We start from the raw sequence: 21,914 nt of genomic DNA on the forward strand, positions 1-21,914 counted from the left end.
CTTTCCCAGCCCCATTACAAAAAAGAAAATAAAAGAAATGACAATGTATATATAAAGAACATTATGGAGCAGTGGAAAGAGTACTGGCCCTGAAGTCAGGAGAACCTGATCTCAAATCCAGCCTCACACACTTAACTGCCGAGTTGTGTGACCTTGGGCAAGTCACTTAACCCTATTGCCTTAAATAAAATTTTTTAAAAAAAGAACATTATGAGACTATATTTCCTTAATATTTACCATCAATATTATCAGGCAGGTGGTTCATCATTGAGCCAGATTCACATGCTTCAATATATATCACCATCTGCAAAACAAGATGATAGATTCCTCTTACCTAGAGGGGAAATCTCAAATGCTAATTACTGTCCTTCTCAGAAAATTGAAAATATATGTGTAGGGGCAGCTAGGTAGTACAATGGATAGAGCACACGGCCCTGGAGTCAGGAGGATCTGGGTTTTAATCTGGTCTCAAATACTTAATAATTGACTAGCTGTGTGACAAGCCCACAAGTCACAACCCCACTGCCTGAAATAAATAGGAAAATTTCAAAATTTCAAAAAAGGAAAATTGGTACAACTAGTCATTTAAAGTGAATCCCATTTAAAATAGAAACTACTATTTCATAGGCAATAGTTGGGAATAGGGATAGGGGAGAAGGGGAGAAGATTTGAGGGGTTATTTTGAAAAATGAAACTAAATTAGTAGAAATAATTATAACCATACATTAATTCTCAGAATGAAATAAAGGGTTGATTTTTCATAGCATGAACATTTTAAAAAATAATCACTTTGGAAATTATTGAAAATTATAAATTATTCCTACCAAAAGGTCTTTTAATTTTCTAACATTCAAACAAGTCTCTTTTTAATTACTGAGGCAACCATGTAACTGAAAGAACTACTAGAATGAATATTGAGAGGACTTAAAAATATTAGGGGGAAAGAGTGAGATATGGAGTTTTGAAAATATAAGCATTAGGCTGGATATGGATCAGTGATCCAAACAAAAACTACTCAAATGAAATAATGTTGTATAAATGAACTATGTCAATAGTTTTGTAAATAGATTTACTTGATCAAGATGCATTCAACAATAAGATCCATTAGTAAGTTGGATCAGTGAAAGAACACACAGTTGTAAATTACTTTAACAACCTTTTATCTGCAAAACATAAATTTAAGGCTTTTGAGGTAAGAATACACTGTCTGGTAAAAATGGAAAAATGGAAAACTGGAAAGCAATCTGACAGAAATTGGGTATAGACCAATATCTTACACCACTCATCAAGAGAAGTTCAAAATGGACTAAAGGCATGATATAAAGGGAGACAATGGGAAAAAAATTTTATAGCTTCTCAGATAAAGATCTCATATCTCAAACACATAGAAAACTGTCAAATTTATAAGGACATGGTCAAAGGATATGAAAAGGCAGTTTTTGGATGAATAAATTAAAGATATATACACACACACACACACACACACACACATGTATATATGTCATATGAAAAAATTTCCCTAATCTTTATTGATTAGAGAAATGCAAACTAAAACAATTTTGAGATATCTCAATACCTATCAGATTGGCTAAAATAATAGAAGGGGAAAATGGCAAATGTTGAAGGGGATATGGAAAAATTGAGCAACACATTTCTGGTAGAACTGTGAATTAATTCAATCAATTAAGAGCAATCTGAAATGAATTATGTCCAAAGAGTTATGACTGTCTATTCCCTCTGAAACAATAATACTGTATTAGATCAGTTTCCCAAGGTAATCAGGAAAAAAGAAAATAATCTAAATGTTTTAAAATATTTTTAACAGCTCTCTTTAGGGTGGCAAGAACTAGAAAATGAGGGGGTGCCCATCAACTGGGGAATGGCTAAACAAGTTGTGGCATGTGATTGTGATGGAATACTACTATCCTTTAAGAAATGAACAATTTGATTTAGAAAAACGTGCCTTTACACTTCCCAGGTTTATCACAGTGTTTAGTATATAGTAGAGGTGCTTACTAAATAAATGCTTTTCCATTCATCCATTCCAATCCCTTGTCTACCCAGGAAACAAAAAGGGAAAAATAAATATTTCCAGAAAAACCAGTTCAACTTTACAGTGTACAGGTTTAATCATTGCACACCACTGCTCAAAAAACCTTAAGAGGCCCATTTTCTAGCCTGGCATTCAAGAAGCCTTACAAATGAGGGGTCATCTCTTAGCTTACTCTCTTCTTTTATGCTATCCCTACCTAAATTTGGCATATCCAACCCGCACCCATCTCTACATGATGAAATTCCAAGCATCCTTCACAATCTAGCTCAAATGTCTCTAATCTCTTCCAGGAAACTTTCTCCAAATCTCTAACTGGAAGCCACTATACCCCCAACTCTGAACTCTCATAATTTCTCTCTTAACATTCTCTTTTACAACAGAAATTGTATGTATATACTAGATTACAAAGCTCCTAGAAGATAAGAATTTTATTATATTTATCTTTATATCTTACATAGTATATGTTTCTTAATAAACTAGGAGTTTAATTTGGTTTGACAAATCTAAATCTGCCCTGGAAATGTAGTGTTCAACAAGTAGTCAACAAAACACAAAAATTCTGGCTATATATTTATTCTCCTGGACCCTTCTACCACTCCCAGTACTCCTAACCACCAACCTCTAGCCCCATTTCTATCAATAATGAGTTTACCTTTTTATATTTTTTATGTTGGTGCATATAATGGATAGTCTTATTCAAATCCTTTACATGAAGCTGAAAGGCAAAATTACATTATTCAGATCAATAAGCCAGAAAGTCATTCAAAAGCATAAACAAACTACTGTTCATCTAGCATCAATATAACATAATTTGCTGGTGGCAATTCTTTAAATTATCTTAGTGAACAAATATTTTTAAATAACAAAGAATCAAAGAATGAGTAACATTGATATCTTTGTTTTAAAGATGAGGCCACAGGTAATGTTATCTGTCCAAGGTAACATAATTAGCTTGTAATCATCTAAGTATTTTATTTCAATAGTCAAAAAAGGAAAGAGGAGAGGCAGCAAGGTGTTATTTACAGAGAGTCTGCCTCTTTCTAGGAGACCTGGGTTTAAAATGGACTCCTTCCCAGCACACATTTTGTATCTCAACAAAACTCAAAAAAAAAAAAAAAAAACCCAAACCCAAGAGTCATACTCTTTGAGTGCTCCACATAACTCTGTAAAAGACTTTCAATTGGCAGATCTTTACTGATAAAGGAGAATTTCTTTACTAGCAGTTTCTCAGACCAATAAATAACAGTCTCTACTGAAACTCTCTTACCCCCTCCAAAACAAAGTGTAGGGGAGAGAACTTTATAAATTTTCCCCTAATTTCATTCCTTCTTTCCAGGGCAATAAGGTATTTCACATTCTATCCTCCTTTCTACCGGCACAAAGATGTTTCATAAGATATATGAGAAAGGGTAATTCTATGGAAAAGCACTTCTTAAGACTGTTTTGCAGTTTAAAACCTATCCCTCCTAAGTTGTATGAACTTACTTGATATACCTTTTTTATTCTAACTAGAAAGATATTCAGAGCAAAAGTCACTCATTTAAACTAAATGTGTCAGCCTGATTTTGTCTTTTTGAATGTAACTCACATCATCACTAGGGAAAGCCAAGAGTCCAGGAGCTCCATGATCCGTGAAGTAAATAAACACATGATCCTTGGGACCACTGCCAAAAGAAATCAGTCCTCTCTCATTAGATTAGCTAAAGCACTAAATCATGACATTCTGAAATATTTGTCACTTCCATTTTTAACTTAATTTCACAAAGAAAACAGTTAAAAAATAAAGAGTCAGTCAAAAAATCAATTCAGAATAAAATACAACACAATAGGGCCACATCCAACAAGAAAGTCATTCTCAGCTCAGTTTCTTCCTTCATTACAGGTGCTATTCTGAATGATAGGGTAGTTTCCTTTTAATTCAAAGTTTTGGCACAAGCGCCTGGTAATGAAGTAAATAATGAGAAAGGTAGAAGATTCATTCAAGAAACGGGTAGTATGTGCCTAATTAGACCATGACAGGATCTGAGAGTGGGGAGGGAAGAAGAGGAATCAATAAAGTTCTGCATCCATTCAATTTATTAGCAGGGTCAGCATTTGCCAACAAAAGAGGTCAATGGAAGTCAGGAGCCAAAGAAACCAACTTAAATATAAACAAGATTACAGGGTAGTGGGTGAAGTTACAAAGGGTGGAGGTACAAGCCACAAGAATAGAATCATGATCCAGGTGGCCTTAGTACACTTGCTAGGGTAAAGAATTTAAGACTTAACATAGGGAAGAGTAATTAACTAACCAACAGAAAAGAAGACTAACACATATTAAATCTAAGCTGGCTTAAGTCTTAATTAATGGCATAATCAAAATCAAGGCACCAGGGACTTGTTCTGTCATTACCAGATGATTTAACATGGAGAAAGTTAAATTGCTCCAATTGAACTCCTTATAGAGGATCTAGAGGAAGACATGGACAAAAGATGAACGGGATGAGAAGAGATATCTGGGTTGCAATCTACACGTTTACTACATCTGGAGGGAATATTACAAACTGACTCTAATATTGGAAGAGATTATATACTAAAAGTCTTTCTATACATGTGTATGTCTAGTTTTCTGCTATTGCTTGTTCATGTCTAACTCTACATGACCTCCTGGGTCAATGAGATTTTCTTAGAAAAGACACTGGAGGGGGCAGCTAGGTGGCACAGTAGATAGAGCACTGGCCCTGGAGCCAGGAGTACCTGAGTTCAAATCCAGCCTCAGACACTATAATTACCTAGTTGTGTGGCCTTGGGCAAGCCACTTAACCCCATTTGCCTTGCAAAAACCTAAAAAAAAAAACAAAAAACCCCGGACACTGGAGTGGTTTGTCCTTTTTTCCAGCACTACCCCATTTTACAGATAAGGAATTGAAGCAAATGTGGTTTAAATGGTTTGCCCAGGGCCACTGCAGTTAATAAGAAACTCAGTTCTTCCTGAATGCAAGCCCTGTGCTCTATTCACCACTCTACCCAGGTGTCCCTATATATGACAGGATACAAAGAGAGGATGTTAAAAGAATTCAGTTCTGTCCAGTGTTGAAGAAAACCAAAAACCACACTAGGTGGCCAAGATATTTTCTGGTTTTGACACCTATAAACTAGTCTTGCACCCCAAAACTATTGAAAAATAAACAAAAGTAGTAGATGACATGGATAAAAAGTGCTCAAAATATTTCCTCTACTCTCCACAAGTATGACTCAAGTCAACAGAAATAGAGTAGAAAAGAAGAAAAGATAGGGCTCAAGGGTTGAAAAACTTAGCCAAGATTCTAACTCCAAAGTAGAAGAGCTGGACCTTGAAATCAGAGGTATTTTAGCAGCATTTCTAGGCAGGAATTTAACTTTATTAAGAAATACTTATTGATTTCCATAAATCATTACCTTTTCAAAACCTTCCCAGACCCTTTATTCTTCACAGTTTCAGCATCACCTCTTAATACAGCAAGGAAGTTTTTTGGGTTGACATCCTGGGTAAAAAGAAAGAGAAGTAAACATCATTCTGAGTCAAAGACAAATGGTCTCACTGCCTGTGGCAGTATTCCACAATAAAGCCAGAGGCTGACCCCAAGGGTGAGATTGCAGCTGATCCCCCTGAAATTGTGGTGCTGGTGTCCAATGTAGCCCCACTGTCCCCTTTTTGCCTTTGTGAGCTAGGCCTGGGTCCCCTTCCCTTCTCTTTTTCTTTTATGCCTTCTCACTGGAGGATTTCAGTTTCCAGTTTCAGTTATCATCTCTAGGCAAATGATTCCCATTTCTATAGTATCTGTCTCCAGAACACCATCACAAATTCCCAAATGCCCTTCTAGACATCCTGACCTTGATTTCCCAAAGCAAATCAAACTATGTCCAGAAGAGTCCTCATTCTCTCTCCTACCAAATCTGACCCTCTTCTAAACTTCCCAATTACTGCTGAGGATACCACTCCTCAAGAGCTCAGAAGCTTAGAGCTTGCTGTAATCCTCAATGTTTCCCTCTCATCTCTCATTTTCAAAGAATTGTTGTGGAAGCCAATATTTCTGCCTCCACAAACCTCACACATCTAGTCCACTTCTTGTTGCTCATATACCCTTTGTTCAATCTTCTCACTTGGATGAGTCATATTCTCCTTGTTGGACTCATGACCTCAAGTCTCTTCCCTCTCCAAATCCACCCTCCACATGACTGCCAAAGTGGTTTTCTAAAAATAATGGTATAACCATATAGATTATGGATTCTAGGGATGGATATTATTTCACTGATCTCATCCTTTTTAAATATCTATTATTCAGTGTTTTTGATGTAATAATTACTAGTGTATAATTTAAACATATACATATATATATATGCAAATACTGAAAGTGCATGCTCAAATTTTTTTTTTATGGAAGAGTTATGTGATTTTTAAGTTTGGTATATTAGTCTGGAGTTCCCCATTGGTTCTAAGTATTAGCTTTACATGTAGTCAGATGGCCCTCAAATATCCCAACAGTTGTAATGTATTAGAAAGCTATATTTTTAGAACCATCGGACATTATAAGGAACTTAAGACAATTTTGGACTTAATCAAGGCATATTTTATAGATTATGTAGTAGGAACACTATCTGCCATTATTCCTGCAATATAGAATAGGCTGTTTTTTTCCCCTAAAGGCAAGGAAGTTGTACCTGAGATGTGTCTGGCCAAGGGGGATAAAACTACAGCTATCTGACTTGTGACTGAAACCTCATTTTATAAATAAATTAAATTATTACCAAAATTAAATGAAGTTGCCTAGGTGGCATAATGAATAGACAGCAATAGTCCCAGAGTCAGGAGGATCCAAGCTTAATTCAGCCTCAGATACTTAACACTTACTAGCTGTGTCAGAATTCCAATTGTCTCAGAAATAAATAATTAAGTAAAGGAGGCTTCTGGACAGAGAATGATTGCTTTTGAAAGTCCACAATTTAGCATAATGGTTTTTTCAAACAGTAAGTAATTAGTAAATGCTTTCATTCATTTATTCCTACATCAAAGAGGCCATGCCAGAAGGAAACAGTGACCCTCTGGGCATGGCACGATGGGGTCACTATTATAATGAGATGAGGGAGGCCACGATAGATACCAATTGAGTATCTTTTCTATGTTATGAACAAGTAAACCTTTTGTTAGCTCATTTCGTCTATAAATGTTTTAATTCATTCTTATTTGAATCCAAATCACCAAACTGAACTGAGTTAGACTTGGCCAAATGAGCATGCATTACACGAATAAACTTTGGTTCCCCCAAAACCATGTGGCCAATATGGACAAATGATAAAAGAAATCCTAAATTAAAATGCTAAAGAAATAATCATTAGGTATGAGTAAAAGAAAAAACAAACAAAAAAAGAGATCAAGGGGGCAGCTAGGTGGTGCAGTGAATAGAGCACTGGCCCTGGAGTCAGGAGGACCTGAGTTCAAAACTGGCCTCAGACAACTAATAATTACCTAGCTGTGTGGCCTTGGGCAAGTCACTTAACCCCATTGCCTTGCAAAAAAATCTTAAAAAAAAAAGAGACTAGACAGGGAAAACCAGAAACCAAAACTGTGTTGGGACAAATGAGGGGGATTTAAATGTATAATAATCATTTTAATTCAGAAATTAGAGTAATGCTAAGCTGAATAAGACTGCAGCAAAGTCCAAATGAACAGAATCTCATTCCATTGGATCTAATATGAAGGTGAGACTGAAATAATATTTAGATTACGTACGACCTGATTATCAGTAATTCCTAAAAGAAGTACAGTATTTGCACGTTTCTAACATGGGCCTTTAAAATGTAGACTGAGAACTTTAAAATCAAATCAAATAAAAATCTATTAGACTTTAAAGTGTTCAAAACTTTCCTCTAACATTTCCCTAGTAAGCTTCCAAGGTTTGTATTATCAATACAAACCCCTATTAAATACTGACAAGTACTTAGTTTGATGTTTTGATTAACATGAAAAAGAAAACAACTATAAACTTACCTCTCCTGTATAGTCTTTTGGGACCCCTTTATACACATCAGTGCCATTGGGTCTATTGATGACAATACCTTTTGTAGGATTTCTGAAAAAAATTTGGTTAAGAAAATAGCTATTTAGATGAATTGAATCTTATAGTGTAAATAAAACCTAATGAACAAAGAACTCCAAACATGACAAATCAATTTAAAAGAAACACATATGTATCGCACTATGACACACTCCAAGTGGCCTGCATTTTAGATAGGTTAATCTTTAAACAAAAGTCCTAAATTTGTCACATAGACTGTAATATAGCATCATGAGATACTAAATTTTGTTATAGCACATAATAGTTATATGGTATGGTCAGAGATACAGTTGACATCACTCCCAACCATGTGAGCTGAGCTAGTTCTTTTCTTTTTAAACAGAACTGAACCATCCATGAAACTTGATGGGTTCAGGGACTAAGACTACTGGACATGGCTTTCTGGACATCTGAATACAAAAAAACTTCTAAACATCCCAGCTTTCTAAGGTTCAACAGAATTGTGCAGTAAAGTCACCAAAACCACAACTAAATCAATACTGTACCAATGGCTAAACACTCTTCCCCTATCAAGATTAAATAAACCTCCTTTTCTTAACTGTTACTTAATGTACCAGCACTGGCTTATTACAGAAGTGAAATTCTAGTATATTCAAACCTTGAAGATTGCTGTGCCCCCTAATCCTATACCAGTATTTAACAAAGATGCCTATGGACAAGTCTAAACCAAAAATATAGATTTTACTCAGATATGTTCATTTATCATCCAAGCCAGAAAAGACTTTGGAAGCCATCTAGTCCAACACCCTATTTTTACAGAAGAGAAAACTGAAACTGAATTGACTTGTCTACCGTCTCATACATAAATATAATCAATAATAGAACTCCCACTGCTAATTCTTATCCTAGCTTTTCAATTTCATGTAATCAAAATTATCTACTTAATCATTTGTTATCTCTTCTCATTTTAAGAATTCTCCCCATAGCCACTGTAATGAAATTGTTTCCACTAATCTTAGAAAATATGGTTATAGAATTTAATATATATCTATTCAGGACTGCATATGTGGTATAAAATGTTAAATTAAGCCTATTTTCTTCCATCTTCTTTCCATTACCCCCCCATTTGTCAAATCCAGAATTTATTCCCTAGGTAGTTCGTGTTTTCAGAATTAACAAACAAGAGATTACCATATTTAATTATTTCTTATTCACCTAGTCTATTCCCCTAGTCTGCTTTGCTTTCTTAATTTGTTTTTACCAGCAGCAAATGGTTTCAGTCATCACTACCACATAAATAATTTGACACATTGTTTCCTTGCCCCTTCACTGTTTCTTTTGGGCCCTTTGAGGCTCGAAATTTAAGTTGCTTTTTTTTTTTTGCAAGGCAATGGGATTAAATGGCTTGCCTAAGGTCACACAGCTAGGCAATTAGAAAGTGTCTGAGACCAGGTTTGAACTCAGGAACTCCTGAGTCCAGGGCCAGTGCTCTATCCACTGTGCCACCTAGACAACCCTAAGTTGTTTTTTTTTTAATCTCTATTATAAAATAAATGGTAGTTTACTACCATGGTAGCACTAAAATAAGAAAATTTAGCTAATAAACTCATTTGTGGGCACAAATTAACCCCAAATGATGACTCTTGTAATATTTTACATGCTTCTCTTTCCTACATAACTGCCCCACCTTCTTTCCCTTTTATATATTTACGCCATTTTTTATGCCTACATCAGTCTCCACCAGGGATTGGATCATCTGAAATTTTGATTCTTATGCTATTTTCATATAATATGCTTGCCCTTTTCACAGAAGTATATCACAGCATTTCCCAAAGTCTCTATTGATCAAAATTCTGACAGGCTCTACCAGTCTGGAAAAGCTCTACCAATAGAGCAAGTCTGTTTTCCAAAGAACAATCCAAGTACGTACAAGAGAAGCATAACATGAATAGGTTGAACAAATGTTTAATTTCTTGGTCCTGACAGTGGTGATGTATTTACAAAAAAATTTTTTTTAAAGACATGACGTTTTCTTTTGCTATTGTACAGAAGGAATCAAATGTACATTTAAAGTAGTCAGGTAGAAGAAAAATAGCTTTACTGGGTGCAGTTTGCAACATGAAATTTAGTAGTTCCTCATTTATCACCAGTAACAATATATATATTCCATGAGTCAATTTTTCACAATGCAGAACTATCCATAAGCACTTAAAATCTTAAAATATTTTTGGTAAAAAAAAAAAATCTTCTGAAATGTAATTCCTTTCTATTAACCTTTTTTTTTTAAGGTTTGGAGTCATTAGGAACATCAGTGATTGCATTTTTTGATAGACAGCAGTATTTTTTAAGGTTGTCTGACTTTATGCACTAAATGGTCCCAGGCTATGATGCTTTGAGTTAAACCCCAATTCTTTCTATCTGCTTCTAGATTTTTTTTCCTATCTTCTTCCTTATTTCAGGGCTGTCAGCTGTCATTTTGTCATATTGTCTGAATCTAGCAGCTATCCCCTCTTCTCTATCATTTATTGTTTCTAACTTGCTTTGTATTGAGAACACATACTTGTTAGAATTTATATAAGACCAAATAAATTCTAGAATAAAAACCTATCAGTGCAATTATATTAACTCCCTAATGCTTATTTGTTAGGCTCAGGCTCTGTTTTTATGACATCTCCAAAATTAAGGATAATTTCTGAATGAGTAAAATGTTATTACATTTTAGACTCTTCATAAATGATTTTATGTACCATGTTTACCATTTTATGAACCACTGTCAGTACAATACCTCTTAAATCTTTTTTCTACCAAGTTTTGTAAAGATCCTACTCACGCTTCATTATCTGCAATATCATCATACATCATGACAATTATTTGTTCATCAGGAATCCCATTTCGATGAACAATCTGGTATGCATGGCAGGCATCAGCCTAGAAAAGAATAAATTGTGGAGTCTCACAGTGCTTACAAAAGTATAATTTTTCAGTTTATATGGTTATCAAACATTTTGCCTTGGACAATGTCATATCATAATAACATTCTTAATAATAATTCAGTAAGCATTTATTAGATACTCCTAGTAATAATACAAAAATTACAAAGTCCCTGACTTCTGTAACTATTCAACTAAATACGAAATGAAGATGAAGTAATTTTAGGAGAACACCAAAAGAGGGAAAAGGCCTCTTTTTTTGGAATAGATATGGAGACAGTAGAATGTTATGTCTGAGGTGTAGAAAATAGGTGTCCATGTGTGGTTGAAACACAGAGTACATGACAAGAGTATAATAGGAAATCAATCCAGAATGATAGGTGAGGCTGAAATGAGGCTGTATAGGAGGACTTCAAATGACAAAGAGAATAACATGTATTTTAACCTAGAAAAGAGTGAACAGGGAATAAAAGTGAGGAATAGGGAAGATCTGTGCTTGAAAATTATTTTGGAAGCAACTGAGGAAAACTTCTTCCACCTCAAAACTGTGCAGGAATCCATAGGCAACAGGGAAGGGAATTTTACCAGCAAAGCTAGTGCTAACACATAGTAACTTCTCAGCTCAAACAAAGACGGAAGATACAACCTCCAAGACTCTATGTCCAAAGGTAGGTAGAGTGGAGGGATCCTCTGAGAAAAGCCAAGGTTAGTTTTAAAATCTGAATATCAAGCACCACTATAGTGCTCAGGCCAAGGAGCTCTGAGGTCTCTAACCATGTCTTGACAGAGAGGGACCTGCAAATGCAGCACTCTGAATTCAAGGTGAGATCATGGCACCCAAAAGGAAAGCAGGGAGCAAAGCCTAGCTCTAGTACAGAGCCACAACTCAGCTAAAATCAAAGAAATTAGCAAATAATAAAAACAGTAACCACTATCAAAGGTTATCCCAAATCTAAATATTTCCTTAAAAGAAAAATTCTAATAACATAAGCAAATTTAAATGGGGAAAAATGAATTCTCCACAAGAACAATCTGGCTACTCTAAAGAAATTAAGCAGAAACTGCCTGATGAAATAAAAATTTTGAGGAAAGAACTGAAAGAAAAATAGTTTGGAAAAGAAAGTGGTAAACTTACTCCAAGAAAATAAATCTCTGAAAATTAGACTAGATTAAACAAATTAAATGATTCCAATGAGAACAAAATCAAAAACTGAAAAAAAAGTTAAGAAAATCTGATATTCAAAAAAAAAATGATGTGCAAAACATAGCAAGGATAGATCATTTAAGAATCACTGGACTTGGGGCAGCTAGGTGGCACAGTGGATAAAGCACCGGCCCTGGAGTCAGGAGTACCTGGGTTCAAATCCAGTCTCAGACACTTAATAATTACCTAGCTGTGTGGCCCTGGGCAAGCCACTTAACCCCATTGCCTTGCCCAAAAAAACCTAAAAAAAAAAAAATCATTGGACTTCCTAAAAAATTTGGATTAAAAAAACTGGACACTACAATTCAAGAAATTAGAAATGAAAACTACCAGTTCTAGAAATCTCAAAGTCAAAATACAGAACTCTCAAATCAAAGAAAAAAAATACAAGGACCTCTAAGAAAACAAACAACTCAATTATCAAGGGACCATAATTGGGAATCATGAAAGACCTGCAACTTCAATTATATACAAGAAGAGATCTTGGAATACAATATTATAAAAGGTAAGAGGGAAAGAAATGTCTCTTCAAAACTTTAATATTTCCAAAGGGATATTGAAGGAATTAAATTAGAAAATCAGAGTTCCTGGAGGGTAGACCAGTTTGGAAATGGGAGAATAAAAAGAATTCATTAGTGTAGAAAGGAGGGAGTGGACTTTGTTATTTTTCATAATTGTGAATATACAAAGGAAGAAGAAGAAAGGGAGGAGTAGGTATTAGATGAACCTCATTGAAAGGAGAGTTGAACACTTAAAATAGTCAGGTAGAAGAACAATAGCTTTACTGGGTGCAACTTGCAATGATATTTAGTAGCTTTTCATTTATCACCAGGAATGATGATATACACCCACAAGTATAGAAATACAGGAAAACAACTAGAATAGGGGAAGGGAAGACAATGCTAGAGGAATAATAGCTAGACACAAGGTACAAAGACTTGCATTTCTGACCATCGTGATTTACAGATTCATTTTGATTCCCTATTCTTATTTTTTACAAGACTTTCCCCTCTCTTTCTTAAAGGGGAAGCTGGGGAATAAGCAATAGTATATCAAAAAAAGCCAATTTTAATGTTTTAAAAGGCATAAAAAAGAACAGAAGGAAGTAGAGACAAGCACGGCAGTTTTTTTAGGTTTTTTTTTTGCAAGGCAAACAGGGTTAAGTGGCTTGCCCAAGGCCACACAGCTAGGTAATTAAGTGTCTGAGGCAGGATTTGAACTCAGGTACTCCTGACTCCAGGGCTGGTGCTCTAACCACTGTGCAACCTAGCTGCCCACACAGCAATTTTGGAAATAAAAAGGTTTTTTTTAAGCAAAGGTTTTTTTTTTTTTTAAGCAAGAGAAGTTAAATGGATTCTGTTTCATATGGAATGCTTTTACATTCTGCTGGGTATATAAAAATGCTTTTGGTGTTCAGAATAAAAAAAATTGTTTGGTAAACAATACACTTATGATTCAGAAAAACTCTCCAAATTAAAAAAAAATTGACAGAATGGGAACAAAAAAATTTATTCCAATATAGTCTGCTTGAAATTCATTGCCTCCTTTGAGAGGAAGTATAAGTAAAGGATTCAATACAATAACCACTTATGAAAAAATTCTTTCCTACTTTAGATTTCAGATTTTTTTTACAAAAATCCAATATTCAGAAATATCATTAGGCAATCAAAAACAAGTTACAGGTGTAAAGAACACTAGATTTTGTTCTGAAATTATAGTCCAAGTTCTAGCTCACTGCTACCTGTTAGTCATATGACCTTGGTTAAGTAGTCTCCAGACTTCCTCTAAGTCTCTTCCTTACTTGTAAAATATAGATGGTCTCACAGTACTACTCTGACAAAATGCTTTTGTAAGCCTCAAAGTAGAATAGAAATGAGTGGATTATTGTTTAGTACATAAGTGTAAACTTTTTCTCTAGTTTGCAACAAGTTAAGACAAACATGCATAAAAAACTTTCTATAAATTTTATTTTGTTAGGATAAAAGATACTTATTAGTTAGAATCCTATTTTTTCCATGTAAACACAGGCAAAATGCTTAATATCAAATGGCACAATGATTATAATAAGATTCTGTTCATATAGTATTTGTAGTTTGTTTAATTTTCATTAGACAACCAAAAATGTAGACTGAAAAACCAAATTAAGCTCGTTAGAATAGAAAAGGTATTTCTAGAGTAGATTTGCAAGCAGTCTAGCATTCAAAATAAAAAAGTCTGGGAGTAGCTAGGTGGTGCAGTGGATAGAGCACTGGACCTGGAGTAAGAAGGACTTGAGTTCGAATCCAGCTTCAGACAATAAATACCTAGCTGTGTGATTTTGGTCAAGTCACTTAACCTCATGCCTTGCCAAAAAAAAAAGTCTGAAAAGTGATATTAAAGTTAACTCAAAAAATTGAAAAATCAAAGTATAATTCAACTTGGATTAATATTTCCCAAGTATAAATTACCCTTGTATGCATTTTCTCCTACAAAATGGAAACCTCCAGAAATGTGTAATATGGTTGTATAAGAGACTAGGAAAAGTTCAGAACACTTCAATAGGGTTTGACACAGTAATAGGATTTCTTGTAGCAAAGAAACATGTCCATTTACTTACTCCCCTTATGAGATCTGTTTGGAAGGAGAATAACACTTAAGACTATATGTGTGTATCTACACATCTTTATGTGCAAACATACACATACATAACACATCTATATACACTCAGTCTCGTACCCAAACACACACACACACAGAAATACATAACTATATTGTCAAACAATTGAAGCAGTTGCTAAACTTTTTCCTTCCACTTTTTTCTTCATTATAAATGATATCTCACTATATTGGGAAGAGAAGAGTGACTGATAAATTTGGAAATCAAGGTAATGTAAAGAAAGAAATGAAATCAACAAAAATTAATTTAAAAAAAGGAATACTAAGTTCCATATTCTATGAGTAATTTCTAATAAATTTCCTAGGAACTAGAAAGAAGTTATTGTTGTTATTGTTTGGGAGGCAGAAGGGCTCATCTATAAAATGAGGAGTTGGAGAATCCTCTAATGATTTATTCAAGTGTTCCTGTTTTGTTCAAGTACTGAACAACAAATACCAGCAATCCTTTCAAAATATCCAAGTGTGTGAAAGGCACTACCTTCCTTCCTTTCTTATCATAATTGTATAAACTCTTATTGTTCACACTACACTCATCTGACCAGTTTCAAAAGATCTCTAATGTATACTCTGGAGGATTAGCATAGTGCTGAGCAACTAGTAGGCTAATGACTTAAGGCTCACAGGGTTTAGAAGCTAAGAAAGTTTCCATTTCAATCTCTTGATTTTTTTCAGTTCAAGAAATCAAATGCTCAATCCTGAGACAGTCTTGCCTAAAGTCTCCAAGGTCTTGTAAAAGATGAGCAACAAAGTCTCAATTTAATGATCTTTCTGGATAGATCCAGCATCAAATCTATTATTAAATCATAGTTCTAGTATAGATCTTTCTATATAGCTCTTGAATATTTGCAAATATCTCATTTTATCCTCACGAAAACGCTTCCAGGTAGGTTTTACAGATGAGGGAACAAAGGTAAACAGGTGGAATGATTTGCTCAGGGTCACAAAGATATTAAGTGCCTGGGGTCAGATTTCAATTCAGCTTTTCCTAAATCCAAGACCCAACATTCTATTCACTGTGTACCTAACTGTCCTAAGACAACCACCATTCTCAGTTCAGTCAATTCTCAGTTGTTTGGGGACTGCTTAACAGTTTGTGATCCAGCTTTTTTTTTAATTGCTTATTAATAAATGTTGCAAAATTAGTAATTTTGACCCTAAAGAGAAACACTCTGACTCCTTAGTCCTTAGAAAAGCTGGGGGAGGGGAGATGCAGGAATGCAGAACTGATCTTATACTGTCAATTTTAGTAGGCCCTCAATCAATACTAGTTAGCCAAAAGACTATTTTGCCGGATTTTTTCCCTTTCTTCTGTCTTCTAAAAAAAATTCTTTCCTTTGTAGAATGGTTCTGTAGGAGGGAGATGAGGAATATGGGAGAAAATTTAGGGGAAGTAAAAATAAAAGATATCAATAAAAATATATTTTATTAAAATACAATTCCTTAACAATACTTAGTAGGGAACTGAATTAAAACTGGTACAGATAAAAAATTAAGTCATTAGGTTAACGAATTTAAGTTAACCCTAATTTTTAAATAATCCTTTGCTTTGGGGATAGTCATAAATCAATTAAACTCCCAGGTTTGGTTATATTAAATCCGGTGCACCTGAATCAGTATGTGGCTCTCACTAATTCTTGGTTTGTGGAACAGAAAAATCATTGTGGTCAATGACTTAAAACAATCAATTCTTGGGGGAAAATCTTTCTGACAAATATTTGCTAAAGATCTGATAGCCTTAGTCTCAGATTATAGATGTGGAGCTAGAAGAGACCATCTTGTCCCATCTCTTCACTACATATACCTGAAGACCAGAAGATGTCATTGCTTGCTAAATGAGCAGAAGAGTCAGTTTTCAAAAAAAAAACCAAAAAGGAAAAAAAAATCAAAAGAAAGCAGCAATCATTTAAAAACAAATTAAAATTAGAAACTGGCAACTGCACTTCACAATTCCTTGAGATAAAATGTCAAAAGAATTATAAAGGGAATAGGCACACTATGGAATAGTACACTATGGAATATGATAATTCATCAAAACGTATCCTTTCTTTGATCCAGCAACCCTACCCCACATAGCCAAGGAGGTCAATGGGAGAAAGATCAAGACCTCTGGTGAACAATGCATGTACAACAGAACTTTTTGTGAAGACAAAAAACTAGAAGTGGGTGCCCACCAAGTGGGAATCCATAAACAAATTATTATATGATCATAATGAAACATATTGTGAGAAACTGATTCAAAACAGTATGAAAAAATGGGGGGGGGGTGGCTAGGTGGTGCAGTGTATAAAGTACAGGTCCTGGAGTCAGGAGTACCTAGGTTCAAATCCGGTCTCAGACACTTAATAATTACCTAGCTGTGTGGCCTTGGGCAAGCCACTTGATCCCATTTGCCTTGCAATAAAAAAAAAATCTAGAAAAAAAAATTGGGAAGACATTTGTATGAGTTGGGAGAGGAAATAATCAGGAACAAGAGAACAATTTACATAGAGACCAAGTTAAAGGCAAAAAATATTAAAGGACATCAGAACTCTGATCAATGCAGTGACCAACTGTGATTTCAGAGGATTAATGGTGAAATGCAGGCCTTCCTCTTGGGAAAGGGGTGAGTGTGGAATAAGGCATAATTAGCCAGATGTTAAGGGGAGGGGGGTTGATTTCTTCTTAAGTGTACTTTGTCGGAAAATGGGAGATGCTAGGAAAGTACAGTGGGTTTTTTTAAAGTCATTTATAAAACATTTTAAATGCTAAATTAACTAGGAAGTATGCAAAATAAATATCAATTCTAGAATTCAGTATTTAAAAAACCCAATCATCTATCAAACAATTAATTTTTAATGAAGTCTATCATTCAACTAAAATTGTTGCCTGTCCTTCATTCCTACCAGAATTTCATGGAATGAAGTATGTCATAGTCTAAAGTCTAGTTTGCTTAAATGTACTTTTTTTTTTTTTTTTTAGGTTTTTGCAAGGCAGATGGGGTTAAGTGGCTTGCCCAAGGCCACATAGCTAATTATTAAGTGTCTGAAAAATGTACTTTTATTACAAGGGTGATTTGAGAGGATGGAGGGTGCGCAGCTATTGGGAAGCAGCAAGTTTTTCTGGGAATCATAGAACATTAGAGCTAGAAGGTACCTTGTCCAGCCTTCTCATTTTTATGGAGGAGAAAAACGAAGCTAGACTCAGCTATTAACAGTCAAGAAATTAGGTTCTAGACTCCTATTTTTGATACTTATACTTTCTTTTCACTAATCATGCTGGCTAGGGTATTTTGGGAGGGTTGGGAGGTCAGATAAAAAAAAGATGGTTTTGGGGCGGCTAGGTGATGTAGTGGATAAAGCACCAGCCTTGGAGTCAGGAGTACCTGGGTTCAAATCTGGTCTCAGACACTTAATAATTACCTAGCTATGTGGCCTTGGGCAAGCCACTTAACCCCATTTGCCTTGCAAAAAAAAAAAAGATGGTTTAACTAAAAATGTTTCATTTCTTAGAATTTTAAATAAAATGGCTTAACAATCCAATATTCAATGGTTTCCATAATTCCTTACACATTCCAAATATGGTAATGCATAAGATAAGTCATTTCTTACCTGATGTCTATAGTTGTCCCACCCATTTGAGCCTGCTACAATAACAATCCAGTGCTTGCCTCCATCCTCAGGATCATCAAGAGGTAAAGTATTAATTCCTAGGACTACAGCCAACAATAAAATTGCCTTCAAAATCATTCTGTTCTTTGGGCTCAGACTGCAGAAAAGTAAAATAAAAAATAAAAGATTAAAAAGCTACAAAGTAACAACTAATGTTCAATTTTTTTTCAATCTCAAAAAAAAAAACCCAAACCCAACACAGTGATGATTCTGTCACAAAGATAAACCTGGAGACACACAGCAGAATGGTCAGAATGCTCAATGCAATAGAGGAGTATCACAAACTCTACATAACTACAGACAACCATTTGTACTGTCCACAAGGTTACTCACTTTGCCCAATCTTTAATAAATTAAACCAGAAAATGTTTTGCATTCTCTGATATGTAACATTCAATGGCATTTCTGGAATATGTCTCAATCAGGACCTACAAACTTCACTGGCATATGACAGGCACCAAACTCACTGCCTAAGGGGATAACCTAATTTGGATTAAAACATAATTGGAAGGCAGCTAGATGGCACAAGAGATACAGCTGTGACCCTGGAGTCAGGAGGACCAAAGTTCAAATATGACTTCAGACACTTAATAATTGCCTAGTTATGTGATCTTGGTCTTGTATAAATCGTACAAAATTAAAAAAAAATGTAATTTAAGCCTTTTTTTCTCCCTTCTCAATTTTCCCCTCCTCTCCCATCCCCATGCTTTTTTATCCTTTCTCCTTTGCCAGTCCTGCTCGTTGCAGTGGTGGAGATGGTCAAGGAGGCTTTGGGAGTCCCCCATTGTTAGGCATCATGGGACTGTGCCAGGACATTCTTCAAAATGGCTCCCATCAAGTCTATAAACTTCTGACTAGCTTCAAGTATCTGGACAAGAAGATATTGTAGTAAATAGTAAGTAGAAAATTAAAAGCCTTATACCAGAAATATGAGGTACTTCAGCCTATCTGGAGCAGATCAATTTTAATTGAGGAGTAAGTAGCAATTCTTGAGTAAACAGTATACAAGTTGAGTGCAAATTCAAAGAAACTAGAAGTAATCTTTAGCCTGAAGCAAGAATGTGTGGGAAATTTCTATGCTTCTGATCCAAGAAGAATCCCAGGCCCCACCTTTGGTCAAAAAGAGTAAACTTTGGCCACCCCTCAAGGTTTTCCTAAAACTACACCCCTGCATTTCATCTTATCGTGTGCTTCTTTGCTGACCAAAGCTCAGAATTCAGGATCAACCCCATCTAGAGCAGACACACAGAGAGAAAAGCTCTGGTCTCCCTGTCTCCTTCCCTAGGGTTCCATCTGTGACTTACTTCTGGAAGTATCCCCCACCCCTTTATAACCCGTTTATGAACTTAAAATAAATGCCAATTTTGTCCCTCAAAAAACTGTAATTGAAACAAGCTTAACAAAACAAAATATTGATCTATAAACAAATCTTTAAGCTACTGGCAGGGAAAACTTGTGTGCAAATTCAAAATCATCTTCACATTACTTCAGTTTCTGTATCAGCACCTACAATAGCCTTTTTCTTGGATAACTGGAGGGCAGAGCAAAAGACTCCTCCCAAGGTCTTCCTTTAAGATAACACATTAAGAAGCCGAAGGGGCCAGGCCAAGAGGGTAATAAGATAGGAGAGTCTAAAACAAGCACTACACTCCGGAGCTAAAAGAAGAGCTTCTGAGCCCAAGTTAAAGGAGTCTTGGGAAGAGTTAAGTAAGGACTTACTCTAGACTGAACTACAAGTAAACAAAGTGCTTTGTTGGTTGATTTTTAATTCCACAATTTTCAATTCAATGAGAAATAACGTAAAAAAACCCACTGTTTTTTTAAGACAAACAGTGGTTGTGACAAAGCTTGTTTTCATTTCTAGTGTTTGCATAATTTGATCAAATTTATTGGTATCAGTTCCTTCAAAAACTATTTTAATTCTACTTTTAAAATGACAAATTCACCCAAGTTAGGAGGAAATGTCATATAAAGCAGCAAAATAAAACAAGACACAACCTTGTTTAGAATGATGCGTGGTAATGTTTTGGTTCGGAAAAGGTGAAAGGAAAGATGCCCTACCCACTTCTAGGACACGTCCTCTTCTCCCTAATCAAGGGTTCTTACTCCAAAAATAGTGTTTTCCTCCCTGGGTTCCTGACACCCGATCCCCGGTCTCTTTCCAACCCACCAAAGGCGAGGGCTGAGCCAGGGCTCGTGGAGAACAGCTGGGCTGCGAGTCGGCTGCGCCAGAAGAGCCCGGGGGAAGTGGGGGGCCCGGGCTTCTGCGCCCCCAGGGCGTTGGGGGCAATGCGCAGAGGGGGCAGCGGCTCCGCCAGGTGTGGACGCCGGGGCGGGGCGGGGCTGCCCGGGGCGGGTCACGAGACTTCGCGCAGGCCCGGCCCGGGCGATGCCAGTCAACAAGTGGCATGACGGGCACAATTCCTATTTCTCTTGTTGTTACTTTTCATTGTTGTTAAGGGGGCTCAAAGCCCAGCCCTTGCCTCCCGCCCCCGCCGGCGTGGCCGCTTCGCTTCCCGGGCCTCAGTTTCCTTATCTGTAACATGGAGGCCCCCGCGGGGACGACAGAGTCCCTGGAAATTCCCACGAGCGCCAGGCTCAGAAGGGCGGGAAAGAAACGGGGAAAATCCCGGGGCGGCCCGGGGGAGCCCCCGCGGCGGGGCCCGGTTGCCTGCTCGGCGGGGGCCGGTTGCCTGCTCGGCGGGGGCCGGTTGCCTGCTCGGCGGGGGCCCGGTTACCTGCTCGGCGGGGTCCCTGTTCCCTGCTCGGCGGGGGTCCCCGTTCCCTGCTCGGCGGGGTCCCTGTTCCCTGCTCGGAGGCGGCGAGGTGTCCGTCCGCGGGAGGGCCCCAGAGAGCGCGGCGGCAGGCTCCGCACTGATTGAGCGCGGCCCCAGCTCGAGCCGGCGCCGCAGCGGGGCTCTAAGAGGGCGCCGGGCTCTCACGCCCCCTCGTCCGTCCTCGCGGGCCATTGGCGGAGCCCAGCGAGGGGGCGGAGTCTAGAGGGCCAATGGGAGGAAGGCGCATGGGAGTCGCCAGGCCCGGAGACTACAAGTCCCGGCGTGCAACGGGGTGTTTGGAGTTTTGTTTGTTTTTTGGGGGGGGCCACGTGCTAATCGGGTTACTCCACCTAGAGCGGCGGGCTGTGTGGGATCTGTAGGAGGTCTTATAGAGATTACAAAAATAAAACTCGGCTTCTCCCCGCCCCGATGATGATGAGAACTCTGGGATGTAGGTGCTATTATCATCCTCATTTTGATATTAAATTGATGTTAAATTCATTACGACTCTGGAGTGGAGAAAAAGAGCCAAAAATACTTGGTCTGCGATTTCGTTTCCGGCGAGCCAAGGCCCTGGTGCCTGTGCCCTCCCAGGTGCACATCGCAGCCGCTG

The 21,914-nt window shown here is 36.9% G+C and overlaps 1 protein-coding gene across 2 annotated transcripts in view; it reads right to left on the reverse strand.

The window, feature by feature from the left end:
- LGMN (legumain) overlaps positions 1-21,412 on the reverse strand; it is a 29,512-nt gene extending 8,100 nt beyond the window's left edge. The window contains exons 1-8 of one of the 2 annotated variants that reach the window (XM_074235437.1): positions 21,263-21,412; positions 18,465-18,621; positions 10,919-11,016; positions 8,061-8,142; positions 5,471-5,556; positions 3,642-3,717; positions 2,706-2,768; positions 238-304 (exon numbers count right to left, since the gene is read on the reverse strand). In XM_074235437.1, the coding sequence (XP_074091538.1) occupies positions 238-304; positions 2,706-2,768; positions 3,642-3,717; positions 5,471-5,556; positions 8,061-8,142; positions 10,919-11,016; positions 18,465-18,602 (610 nt within the window). In that variant the 5' untranslated portion in view covers positions 18,603-18,621; positions 21,263-21,412. Of the gene's footprint in view, positions 1-237; positions 305-2,705; positions 2,769-3,641; positions 3,718-5,470; positions 5,557-8,060; positions 8,143-10,918; positions 11,017-18,464; positions 18,622-20,585; positions 20,724-21,262 lie in introns of those variants that run through there. The other variant, XM_074235436.1, reaches the window with a different exon arrangement.
- Between the last annotated feature and the right edge of the window lie 502 nt (positions 21,413-21,914).

This window comes from Macrotis lagotis, chromosome 4, assembly GCF_037893015.1.
Source record: "Macrotis lagotis isolate mMagLag1 chromosome 4, bilby.v1.9.chrom.fasta, whole genome shotgun sequence".
Lineage (NCBI taxonomy): Eukaryota > Metazoa > Chordata > Mammalia > Peramelemorphia > Peramelidae > Macrotis > Macrotis lagotis.